We start from the raw sequence: 13,043 nt of genomic DNA, 5'->3' as shown, positions 1-13,043 counted from the left end.
ACCAGATAGCAGTGCAGTGGATAGAGCATCAACCTGGGAGGCTGAGGACCCAGGTTCAAAACCCTGAGGTCACCAGTTTTAGCACGGGTTCACCAGCTTGAGTGCAGGTTGCTGGCTTGAGCCCAAAGGTCACTGGCTTAAGCCTAAGCTCACTGGCTTGAGCAAGGGTTCACTAGCTTGGTTGGAGCCCCCCAGTCAAGGCGCGGGGATGAGGGCCTCGAGAAAGCAATCAATGAACAACGAAAGTGCTGCAACTATGAGTTGATACTTCTCATCTCTCTCCCTTCCTGTTTCTGTCTCTATCTCTCTCCTTCTCCTCCCCCCACATCGCTTTTACTAAAAAAAAATTAAAAAATTATTTGTAGAAATTATATAAGATAGTTTAACAGCTTTTGTTCCTCAAATATGTAATTTTGGAGACCAAATCTTCATGGTGAAATAAAACGTTAAGTCTGATTTGTTTTCTTTCAAAGAAGAAATTGAAATTTCTTTTATTGATTGATTGATTTTAGTGAGAGAGTAAGGGAGAGAGAGACAGGAACATCAATCTGTTCCTGTGTGCGCTCTGACCGGGGATCAAACCAGCAGCCTCTGTGCTTCAGGCTGATGCTGCAATCAACCGACCTATCTGGCCAGGGCTGAAATCCTTTTAATTTATATAATCTTTAAAACTCTTTCAAAACTCTTTTAAACCTTGGTTATTACATTTTCAAAACTCTCAAACATATAGCTACCTACCATAGCCATGTTTAAAAGGTATTATGTACATTTTAACATCTTAAGACTATTTAAACCTTTTTTATGTTAATGACAAGCAAGGAGGAAGTGAGACATCTTTTTTGGTGAATGCTGAGTGTTTCTGAATTTTTTTTGGTGACTGAATTTGTTTCCATCATGCTATTGAAAGCACTTTATCACGGTCATCAGTGACCGCCAATGATCAAGTCCAGTACTTTTACCAATTCTTCCTGCAGTCTAACCTCTCTGCAGCATCTGATTCTTCCTGGGTCATTTCTCTATGCTGTCTTGATTCTCATTTGCTATGACACACTGCCTAATCCCAGTTCTTCCCCCTCTCTGACAGTTCTTTATACTACCTTGAGACTATCTGTCTTATGTCCCTTGAGCCCTGGTATTCAGCCCCTTGAGATGGGCTTTTAACCTGAACTATGGTCAAAAGTTTGGACTGGCTCAGAGAGCTCTGGAGGCAAGAAGATAGATAAAATAATTAGTCCAGTTCCCTCCCTCCCTCCCTCCCTTTTTATTTTTTGATAGAGAGAGGGACAGACAGGAAGGGAGAGAGATGAGAAGCATCAAATCTTTGTTGCGGCACTTTAGTTGTTTATTGATTGTTTTCTTATATGTGCCTTAACCCAGGAGGCTACAGCAGAGTGAGTGACCCCTTGCTTAAGCCAGTGACAATTGGAGGTCATATCCATGATCCCACGCTCAAGCCAGCAACCCGGTGCTCAAGCTGTTGAGCCCGTGCTCAAGCCAGATGCGTGCTCAAGCTGGCAACCTCTGGGTTTCGAACCTGGGTCCTCTGCATCCCAGTACAATGCTCTATCCATGTGCCATCACCTGGTCAAGCTAGTCCAGTTTTCTTTATTTGATTGAATGGGTCTGGATTTTCTGCTGTAAAATTAAATAATGGTTTTCCCCTCAAATATTTCCACAAACAAAAGTTTAATTTAAGTTGTTAGAATTTACTGAATTTTCAGGTTTTCTCCTATAAAATTTTTAGAATTTTGGCCTATCTAATAATGAACACAAACAAATAAAACAAATGAACAAGTTCACTAATATTTTATGGTGTACAGCATGATGCATTTTAGCTCATCAAATACATACTTCATCACCTGAACTGGTAGGAGGATCACTGTTCTGACCCATGGGTCTGGCTCTAGAAGTTATCTACCCTTCCAGTCCAGTCAGGCTCCAAAATATCAGTGGTCTTACCTCAAACTTTCTTCTCATCCAACTTCTGGACACTGGAGTTCACACAGAGGAAAGAAACCAGAAGGGAAAGGGGCTTTAAACAACACCCTAAGGAACAGTTGAGGAAGCCTGTGAAAAGGGTGTTGTATAGGGCATGTAAAAGATGTCCTCAAAAATATGTACAAGAGAAATTAGACCTACTCTGAGTACAGAGGCCTGTCTAGGGCCAGTGGGCAAAAGTTCTGATAGAGCTATTTTAAAATGTAGTGCAGCTTCAACAAGAGGTCATAAGTTTCTGGTTGCTGGAGATATTCAAGAAGCAGAGACTAAATGAACATTTGTCAGAATTAAAACAAAAGTGGCTCATGTACTGAGTTGAGATTTGAACTGCCAAACCTAAATGATATCGTCCTCTCCTCTGTCCCTTTTTTTTTTGGTTTTTATTTATTTTTATTAGAAAGAGAGAGGAGAGAGAGAGAGGAAAGAGATAGCAAGAACAGGGAGAAGAGCAGGAAACATCAACTCCCATGTGCCTTGACCAGGCAAGCCTTGGGTTTCAAACTGGTGTCCTCAGCATTCCAGGTTGATACTTTATCCACTACGCCACCAGAGGTCAGGCCCTTTCCTTTCTTTAATTGGTGCTTGGGAGTCCTAGCATAAAAAAATGAGAATTCAGACACGGGAGCAGAAGTAGAATCTGATAGATAGTAGAACTATATAGGTGAGGACACTGGAGTTGGAACAGGAGGAGAGTCAATGAGGGACCCCTTGGAAGAGAAGTGTAAAGCAGGTGGCTGATGGAAGGGGAAAGTAAAGCAGGGTAAGGCAGAAAAGGACAATGAGGGAGGAGAAGAAAGAAGGTCTGTATGAGGCGCAGAGAAGGAAGAGAGTCTAGTGTCTGCAGAAGATGGAGTGGGTCACATTCGTAAGTTCAAATAGGACACTTAAACTTCAACAGAGAAACTTAGCTCTAGGCTCTTGTTCGCTGGAAGGAAGAACAAACAGAGGAAAGAAGACCTACCAATGCAGTGAGAGCAATCTGCCAAGTTAAAAAAAAGTTAAAAGAGACAAGCTACAACTTCTTGGTAAAGAGTAAAGGCTAATTTACAAAATTTGCAAATGTTTGAAGAAATTCCAGAATTGATTTCTGCTTTTAAGCTACTTTTATACTTTGACTTCTGAAGCATCTTTCCAAATATATCACTTTAGTCACTAAAGGCATTTCTCCCTTTCAGGCTGAGGGCCTCAAGCTATACAAGGACCTGAAGAACTTCCTTAGTGCAGTCAAAGGTGGGTATTATATTATAGCACATGAGAAAATCTAGAGGGTGTTTATGCAACTAGTGGGAGGTCTAGGGGGATAGGGGATAAAAAGCAACCTTAATCAGGGTGTTTAGCACTTGCCTGCCCCTGAACTCCTGGAATTTTGTGGGCCAACGAAGATTAACTTCTCCTATTCCAGCCTCATCCAGCTTTCCTCACTGATAACCCAGACCTTCTGAGTTTATCCTTCTGAATTGGACCCACTGATTTGCCTGTCGCCCATATGATTATACCAAACTACTTTTTGGGAAACTTTATGGAGTTCTTTCCTTTCAGTGATGCATGAAAGTTCAAAGAGAGTGTCAGAAACCCTGCAGGAGATCTATAGCAGTGAGTGGGACGGTCATGAGGAACTGAAGGCCATTGTAGGGGTAAGAGTGTTCTGAACCTTACAACTCTTCACAATTCACTCCTGCCCTCATTTAAACATCACCTTAGTTTCTCCATCCAAGCAAATAGGAAAACAAATAAACCAATTCACATTGTTCATTTGTATAGCCTCAGTCACAGGTGGAAGGAAAAAGCTGCAACTATGAAAGTAAAAACAAGTCTTCCCTAGTCATTTGACTCCTCTGCTTTTGACCCTTTAAGACCTACATAGAACCTGATTGGTTGTTTTGAAAACTAACTTTATGCTGTAATTCACTCCCAAACTTCCTTATCCTTCAAGCACTAGAATCCAAGACTGACCATCTGTTGCTATTCTTAATCCCTGAATATATGTCCAATTTCTTGTAGGGCAATTCCTTGGGAAAGGGCTGTTTCTTCATCTGATTCTTCCCAGTGCTCAAACAGGGAAGTCTGTTGCAGGAAGACTTTGGGTATTCCCTGGTATGCAGTTGCTGAGAAGTGGAGTCCTCCTCACCACTTCCCTTTGTCTCTGTCCCACAGAATAATGATCTCCTTTGGGAAGACTACGAAGAGAAATTAGCTGACCAGGCTTTGAGGACCATGGAAAACTATGTAGCCCAGTTTGGTGAGATTAAGGTACTCACATGATTTACAGAATCAAGGATGGGTTATAAGTGGCCCATAGAAGTTAGAGATCATATTGGGTTAAACTTTAATATAAATGGAGTCAGACCTTTGGTTAGGAATGAAGTTGGATAGGTTAGGAGAATTAAAAATTGAAGGTTAGACAAGAGGTTAGGGTGGAGGGTTAGCAGCTGATGGGACTAAAAGCTGTTTATTGTAGAGAAGTGGAAGGAGTCATAACAGTTATCTCTAAATACCTAAAAATGAGTTAGGTTAAAGAGGAACTGAACCTGTTCTAAACAGTTCCATAAATCAGAATTAGAATTCATTAAATTCATATTTACTAAGCACCTAGACTGTTGGGTACTGATTTTAGATTAATAAGAAGAAATGAGAGGGAGCCTTAACTTTCTAATAGTTAAAGCTTTCCCAAAATGAAATGAAATATACCATGAGATAATAGAATGTCGCAGGCGTTCCCAAACTACGGCCTGTGGGCCGCATGCAGCCCCCTGAGGCCATTTATCTGCCCCCCCCCCCCCCCCCGCCGCACTTCCTGAAGGGGCACCTCTTTCATTGGTGGTCAGTGAGAGGAGCACTGAATGTGGCGGCCCTCCAACGGTCTGAGGGACAGTGAACTGGCCCCCTGTGTAAAAAGTTTGGGGACCCCTGGTCTAGTTGATTGTCTATCCTCTGTTAGAATAGAAATCAACTACTTCCTATATTGGATATAGTATATAAGGTCCATGTATTGCATAGGAAGTTAGACCAGATAATTGCTAAGATCCTTTCAAATTCTGTGATTGAGGGAATGAGACAGGTCAATAACATAGTTTACTTCTGGTATAATTCGTTGTTTGGATGAACTTGAATAGACTTTCTCTCAGTGCTCATAATATTTTTATCGTGCTTTAGGATTTTCAAAACACTTTATATTCAGCGTTTGATCTTTGAAATAATACCAAAAGGCAGGTGAGGCTACTGAGGCTTCAGAAGAGATGGGCTTTTCCCTAGGTCACAAGGCTAATAAAAGGCAAGGTTGAGAGTAAGATCTAATACTTCTGCCTTTCAATTTTATCAGATATTCAAGACTGTTTCTTAGAGGGTATACTAGTTTATAGTGAGTTAATAGGAAATTTTAAAAAAATTTTAAAGAGACAGAAAGAGAGAGAGAGAGGGATTAAAGAGATAGATGAGAAGCTTTGGGGTTTCAAACTGGGGCCCTCAGCATCCCAGGTTAACACTCTATCCACTGCACCACCACCAGTCTGACAGAATTTTTTTTTCGCCACCATTAGAACTGTTGGCATTCATCAACAGTCAAATTTTAATATTTAATACAGGCTTCCAACAGCTCTGTGGGATTTCCCTTTACTCTGTCTTCTGCTGAAAATTCCCATTCTTTTCAGATAGTGAGGGAGATCCCTTAGTCACAAAACCTTATTAGAACGTGAAATTTGATAATAGGACTCAGGAATCTTGCCTCTCTATTTGATCCTCTGTTGCCTACCTCCTGGCCACTGAACAGTACCAAGGCTCTTTCTCATGACTCTGGGTTAGGAAAGAATTGCCAAGCGGGGTCGGAAACTTGTGGACTATGACAGTGCCCGACACCACCTGGAGGCAGTGCAGAATGCCAAGAAGAAAGATGAAGCCAAGACTGCCAAGGTAAAAGAAAAACAAAAGCCTGGCAAAATCTCCCTGTCCTCTCTCCCCAAATTGGTGGCAGGTGGCTGGGCCATGCTAGGTTTAGGAAATAATAAATTCACATCCAGTGTCCTGAAGGATATCCTGTTTCCTCTGACACTGATGCTCTAAGGATAGCCAGAGACTCAAGGCTGGGATTCCATGGTCTGGGAGGTAGAGGCATGGTTCCAACTAAGACTAGTCCCTGAAAACATGCAGAGAAAAAATCTTGGGGTTCAGGATTGAGGGTAATTGTTCTGCCTCTTTTACCACCTAGGCAGAAGAAGAGTTTAACAAGGCCCAACTTGTGTTTGAAGATCTGAACCAGGAACTACTAGAAGAGCTACCTGTTCTTTATAATAGGTAACGACTAAGATTCAGGAAAGTGGCCCTGGCCGGTTGGCTCAGCGGTAGAGCGTCGGCCTGGCGTGCGGGGGACCCAGGTTTGATTCCCGGCCAGGGCACATAGGAGAGGCGCCCATTTGCTTTTCCACCCCCACCTCCTTCCTCCCTGTCTCTCTTTTCCCCTCCCGCAGCTGAGGCTCCATTGGAGCAAAGATGGCCCAGGCACTGGGGATGGCTCCTTGGCCTCTGCCCCAGGCGCTGGAGTGGCTCTGGTCCCGGCAGAGCTACACCCCGGAGGGGCAGAGCATCGCCCCCTGGTGGGCAGAGCATCGCCCCTGGTGGGCGTGCCGGGTGGATTCCGGTTGGGCGCATGCGGGAGTCTGTCTGTCTCTCCCCGTTTCCAGCTTCAGAAAAATACAAAATAAAGTTTAAAAAAAAAAAAAAAGATTCAGGAAAGTGCTGATTCCTGGGCCACTGGAGGCCCAGGCATTCTGACTGCCCAAACATGTCGCCTCATGAAAAAAAGTGCTCTGGTCCAAAAGTTGGATGTAGCCTCAGCCCGCCTACTAACTTGATGTGTAGTATTAGGCAAGCCACCTTATCTGTCACCCTGGTTTCTTCATCTGTGATGCAAAGATAACCATCCTTGTCCTGCCAGCTTTTCTGGGTTTAAAGAAAAGATGCTTCTTGGACAGGAGAGTTCTTGGCAAGTAAAGTGCTGCATCATGCATACTGAGAGTATCTGGTTTCATGCCACAAGGGTGTATTGTTTTAAATAAGCTTGGTTTGTGACCATCCAGATTTGCATAGAGGTACATCAACAAATCATGGGATGATTATTTCCATTAATAAAAATGTCTTTGCTTCACAGTAGGTAGCAGTGTTGTAGATGTTAACTTTTTACATTGGAAGAGGAATCTGAGCATAAATTCTATTTGTATTCTATTTTATTATCACTATACAAGATATGCTTTAATGCAGTTGTAGCCAGTGTATTTCATACCGTCACTTAATATTAGTCTACATATGATGGAGCATTTTTAATAATTATATATATTCTAAAACATTATGTGATTCTTAATTTAAATAGAATTGAAATGTAATAATTTCATGAAATGTAAACTTCCCAATTCATTTCCAGTAGAATTCCATTAATGTACATATAGCTTCATAGAAGTCTATATTGCATAATGAGAAAAATACTTATTGTAGTAATTATAATTGTATGGTCTCATTCTTTTTCATTTGAACATAATATTTCCTTTTTTATGGTCTTATATTTATATAGCACTTTAAAAATTCTTCAGAGCACTTTATGTCTACTTTAATACCTAAAGAACCTGAGTCAGATAACTTCATGCAACTAGAGATCTGTTATATGTTGGTGTCAGCCTGAGCTGATAGTTTTTCCTCTGACCTTCTCATTCCTCAGAATCAAATGTGCTTCTGAGCTGGCTCTGATGAATCCAGATCTCAGAGCATCATGAGTCTTAGGATATAGGGTGCTATTCTCTGAGGAACCTTGGTGGTGGCTGGCTTTGGCTAAAGCTCCTACTTTGTGCTTTATTTATTTATTTATTTATTTATTTTAAATGAGAGACAGGGAGGCAGAGACAGACTCCCACGTGTGCTCTGATCGGGATCTACCTGGAAAGCCCACTAGGGGGCGATGCTCTGCCCATCTGGGCTGCAGCTCTGTTGCTCTGCAACTGAGCTATTTTAGCACCTGAGAAGGAAGCCAGGGATCCAGCCTTAGCACCTGGGGCCAACTTTGCTCAAACTCTTTGAGTCATGGCTGTGGAAGGGGAAGAGAGAGAGAGATACAGAGGGATAGAGGGGTGGAGAAGCAGATAGTCACTTCTCCTTTGTGCCCTTACTGGGTATCGAACCTGGGACTTTCACATGCTGGGCCAACGTTCTACCACTGAGCCAGCCAGCCAGGGCCACCTTGTGTTTTCAAACAAAGACTTCCTTTACCAATCTTTATCTGTACATTTTTTGTTTTGCCTCCTGATAGTCGAATTGGCTGTTACGTGACCATCTTTCAAAACATTTCTAATTTGAAGGATGTCTTCTACAGGGAAATGAGCAAGGTGAGACACAGCTGGTCAATTCAGACATTTCAGTGGGGTTTTTTAGTAAATATAGAAAAACCGTAGTCCTAATTTACATAATATCGTGAACTATCCATATCAGCCCCACAGTTTTACCTTTTTCTCATGATGAAATAATAACACTTGATTAACTGTGTTGACTGTGTTAGAGCATATATATACATATTAGAGGGCCCTTTCCATTGCTATTAAAAACTGAATATCCAGACTCGAGCTTCAGATGAATAAAGGAGGTTAGGCCTATAGAAGGAACAGCTGAAATAGGGAACCAAGTTGTGAAATCTATCTTTGGTTGCTACAGAGCAGAGAAGGCAGTGTTTAATCACTGGTAGTTAATTGGTCTTGAATAGGGCCAATCCTGTTCAGTGACAGGCAGCCACAGAACATGACCTCATGGAGTCTTTTCTTGTCCTGGAATTCCAAGACCCTTGGCTATTATTAATTATATTCATGTACACATACACACAAGTTCCTTTACATAGTTACTTTGGCTAAATTTATGATTTACCTAGTTAATATTACAATGAGTTTTCATTCCTTGGATCACCCAAGAGAAACTAGAATCTCAAATCAAACATCAATGACGATCTAGCCTTAAGAAAGTTGCCAGTGTGATCAAAGAGGCAGAACTTAGAAAGAAAGTCAAGGAAGAAGGGGTGGTGGGACAGGACCCTGGTCACTTATTGCAAAAGAGATGAGGAGGACTTTTATAGTTAATGGTGGGGAGGTTTTTATTTTGGGGAGCTGTTTGAAAGAGAGTGGAGAAGAAATAAGCCAATCTCAGGTTCATTCTGGCTAGCCTCCCCCTCTTTCTTGCTGGCTGTAGCTGAACCACAATCTCTACGAAGTGATGAGCAAACTGGAGAAGCAACATTCCAACAAAGTCTTTGTGGTGAAGGGACTAACAAGGTGAGCAACTTCTGAGATCTTTCCTGCTTCACTTGTTCTGTGTGTGACTATATTCAACAATTCCGTCTCTAATCCCAAATCTTGGCTTTTCCTTTGTGTTTGTGTGCATGATATCGTTGTTATGTCCCTATATAAATTCTTTTACCACCTGACCAGGCAGTGGCACAGTGGATAGAGCATAGGACTGGGATGCGGATGACCCAGGTTCAAAACCCCAAGGTCACCAGCTTGAGTGCGGGTTCATCTGGTTTTAGCAAGGCTCACCAGCTTGAGCCCAAGGTCACTGGCTTGAGCAAGGGGTCACTGGCCTGGCTGACGCCCCCCAGTCAAGACACATGAGAAAACAATCAATGAACAACTGAAGTACCACAACTATGAAGTGATGCTTCTCATCTCTCTCCCTTCCTGTCTCTGTCTCTCAGAAAAAAAAGAATACAACAAATAGCCAAATACCTGCCAAATTTATTATATATATATATTTACATACACACACACACAAATTGAAGCTCCCAATATCCCTTCCCTACTTACTTTCCACCAAAGGTAATCACTGTCTTATATTTAGTATTTATTATCCCCATGTATGGCTTTTTATTGATTGTACAATTATATACACATAGAAAACATTGTTTTGCATGTTTTTAAACTTTATATAGAATTGTACTGTATGTATTCTTTTTTTTGTGATAGAGAAGAACAGACAGGTACAGACAGATAGGAAGGGAGAGAGATGAGAAGCATCAACTCTTCAGTGCAGCACCTTAGTTGTTCATTGATTGCTTTCTCATATGTGCCTTGATGGAGGCGGGGAGTGGCTATAGCCACGCCAGAGATCCCTTGCTCAAGCCAGCAACTTTGGGCTCAAGCAAGTGACCATGGGGTCATGTCTGATTCCACACTCAAGCTGATGACCCCATGCTCAAGCTGGTGAGCCCATGCTCAAGCCAGCAACCTCAGAGTTTCAAACCTGGGTCCTCAGCATCCCAGGCTGATGCTCTATCCACTGTGCCACCATCTAGTCAGGCTATACTGTATATATTCTTTTGTTCTCTTAGTATTGTTTATGAGGTTTATTCTTTTTTGCTCCATGTTGCTAGCTTGATCTACTGTATGGTTAGTTCACAATTTACATATCTGTTCTGCTAATGGACATTTGGGTTGTTTTCCAGTTTTTGCTATTACAAATGTCATAGTGAACACATTTTACATTTCTGCTAGTGAAAATTATCAAGTTTCTTTAAGGTGTATACAGAGAATAGCACTGCTGAGTCATAGAGTCTGTGCCTGTGGGCTTCTTCAGCCTTACTAGATATTTGCCATTGCCAACTTGTTCTTCCAACGATTGTTTCCATTTATAGCCCACCAACAGTGGGCTTTTAGCAGTGACTAAAAGCTCCCACTGTTCCACATTATTGCTACATGTAACATTGTCAGAGTTGTTAATTTTTTCAAGCTAATGAGTATGAAATTGAATTTTTTGCAGTTTTAATTCACAGTTGCTGGTGAGCTTGAACAGATTCCTGTTCTGTAACTCTCTCTTTTTTCTTTTCTTTTTTGACAGAGACAGAGAGTCAGAGAGAGGGACAGTTAGGGACAGACAGACAGGAAGGGAGAGAGATAAGAAGCAACAATTCTTCGTTGTGGCACCTTAGTTGTTCAATGATTGCTTTCTCATATGTGCCTTGACGGGGGGGGGGGGGGGGGGAGGAGGGCTATCGCAGAACGAGTGACCCCTTTCTCAAGCCAGCGACCTTAGGCTGAAGCCAGTGACCTTGGGCTTCAAACCAGTGACCATGAGGTCATGTCTGTGATCCCACACTCAAGTCAGTGACTGCATGCTCAAACTGGTGAGCCTGTGCTCAAGCCAGATGAGCCCACGCTCAAGCTGGTGACCTCGGGGTTTTGAACCTGGGTCCTCTGCGTCCCCAGTGCGACACTCTATCCACTATGCCACCGCCTGGTCAGGCTTTTTTTATTATTGAGAAGTGGGGAGGCAGAGAGACTCCCCCATGTGCTCCGACCTGGATCCACCCGGCAAGCTCCCTACCAGGCAATGCTGTGCCTGTCTGGGCCACTGATCTGTTCAGCAACCAAGCTATTTTAGTGCCTGAGGCTATCCTCAGTGCCTAGGGCCAACTTTTCTTGAACAGTTCAAGCCATGGCTGTGGGAGGGGAAGAGAAATAGAAGAGGGGAGTGGTGGAGAAGCAGATGGTCATTTCTCCTGTGTGCTCTGACCAGGAATCAAACCTGGGACTTCCACATGCCAGGCCGATGCTCTACAGCTAAGCCAACCAACCAGAGCCTGTTTATTCTTTTTTCACATTTTTTATTTGGGTTGTTTACTTTTTTTTTTTTAGAGAGAGAGAGAGAGAGAGAAAGAGAGAAACATTGATTTGTTGTTCCACTCATTTACGGACTCGTTTGATTCTTGTATGTGCCCTGACCAGAGATTCAACCCATAACCCTGGTGTATCAGGACAAGGCTGTAACCAACTGAGTTACTGGCTAGGACTTATTTATACTTTTTAAAAAACTTTTATTTATATGAAGTTTTGGGGGAGGGAGATTTATATATTCTGGATATTAATTCTTTAATGATATGCTTTGCAAATATCCTCAATCTGTTATGGGTTGGTTTTCCCTTTTTTTTTTCCCCCCCTTTTTTATGTTTGTGGTGTCTACTGCCTTCATACACTCTTTTTTAAAATGATTTTATTTATTCATTTTAGAGAGGAGAGAGAGAGAGAGAGAGAGAGAGAAGGAAACATTAAGTACCATATGTGTCTTGACCAGGCAAGCCCAAGTTTTCGAACTGGCAACCTCAGCATTCCAGGTCAATGCTTTATCCACTGTACCACCACAATTCAGGCCGCTTTCATACATTCTTTATGCTGATAAGTGCAAGCAATTCACTGGTCCCTCAGAATGTGATCACTTTCTTATTCTGAAGCCTTCATTCAGGAAGTTTTAAGATTATTCTATGAATAAGGTTTTATGCCAAAATTTAGGGATCCAAAGACATAGGAGATGTGTCCTTTTCCTGAAGTGACTTACAAAAAGTTGAAAGGATAGAAAATGTAGAGAAGGAGACAAATGTGGATAAGGAAGCATATACAAAGTGCCTTATGAGACCAAAGAGCCCAATAAGACTGGTAGGAATTCCAGGAAGGTTAGTAATTGCCAATGTGCAGATGACCTGGGAAGGCTTTAAAAAGAAGGTGGTGAAATTGAGCTTGGGAGTTTAAGGAAGACTGCTAGGGCTCTCATCTGTTTCTTGTACTACTCATTTAGCAATTATTATAGTTACAGACTATTAAAAAGAATCATTAGCCCTGGCCAGTTGGCTCAGTGGTAGAGCGTCGGCCCGGCGTGCGGGGGTCCCGGATTCGATTCTTGGCCAGGGCACACAGGAGAAGTGCCCATCTGCTTCTCCACCCCCACCCCCTCTCCTTCCTCTCTGTCTCTCTCTTCCCCTCCCGCAGCCAAGGCTCCAATGGAGCAAAGATGGCCCGGGCGCTGGGGATGGCTCCTTGGCCTCTGCCCCAGGCGCTAGAGTGGCTCTGGTCGCAATAGAGCGAAGCCTTGGAGGGGCAGCGTCGCCCCTGGTGGGTGTGCCGGGTGGATCCCAGTCGGGTGCATGCGGGGGTCTGTCTGGCTGTCTCTCCCCGTTTCCAGCTTCAGAAAAATACAAAAAAAAAAAAAAGAATCATTAAAGAGCCAAAGTGGACTTCCTATAGGAAGTCCCTTTTGCT

At 42.6% G+C, this 13,043-nt stretch overlaps 1 protein-coding gene across 2 annotated transcripts in view; it reads left to right on the top strand.

The window, feature by feature from the left end:
* Positions 1 to 13,043, top strand: part of BIN2 (bridging integrator 2) — a 39,275-nt gene that overhangs the window by 16,809 nt on the left and 9,423 nt on the right. The window contains exons 3-9 of one of the 2 annotated variants that reach the window (XM_066265142.1): positions 3,174 to 3,228; positions 3,538 to 3,632; positions 4,153 to 4,248; positions 5,797 to 5,904; positions 6,200 to 6,285; positions 8,285 to 8,360; positions 9,208 to 9,290. In XM_066265142.1, coding sequence (XP_066121239.1) covers positions 3,174 to 3,228; positions 3,538 to 3,632; positions 4,153 to 4,248; positions 5,797 to 5,904; positions 6,200 to 6,285; positions 8,285 to 8,360; positions 9,208 to 9,290 — 599 coding nt within the window. The remainder of the gene's footprint in view (positions 1 to 3,173; positions 3,229 to 3,537; positions 3,633 to 4,152; positions 4,249 to 5,796; positions 5,905 to 6,199; positions 6,286 to 8,284; positions 8,361 to 9,207; positions 9,291 to 13,043) is intronic. The other variant, XM_066265150.1, reaches the window with a different exon arrangement.

The sequence above is a fragment of the Saccopteryx bilineata genome, chromosome 1 (assembly GCF_036850765.1).
Source record: "Saccopteryx bilineata isolate mSacBil1 chromosome 1, mSacBil1_pri_phased_curated, whole genome shotgun sequence".
Lineage (NCBI taxonomy): Eukaryota > Metazoa > Chordata > Mammalia > Chiroptera > Emballonuridae > Saccopteryx > Saccopteryx bilineata.
Note: the sequence above shows the minus strand (reverse complement) of the source record. Positions and strands in the feature narration are given on the sequence as shown.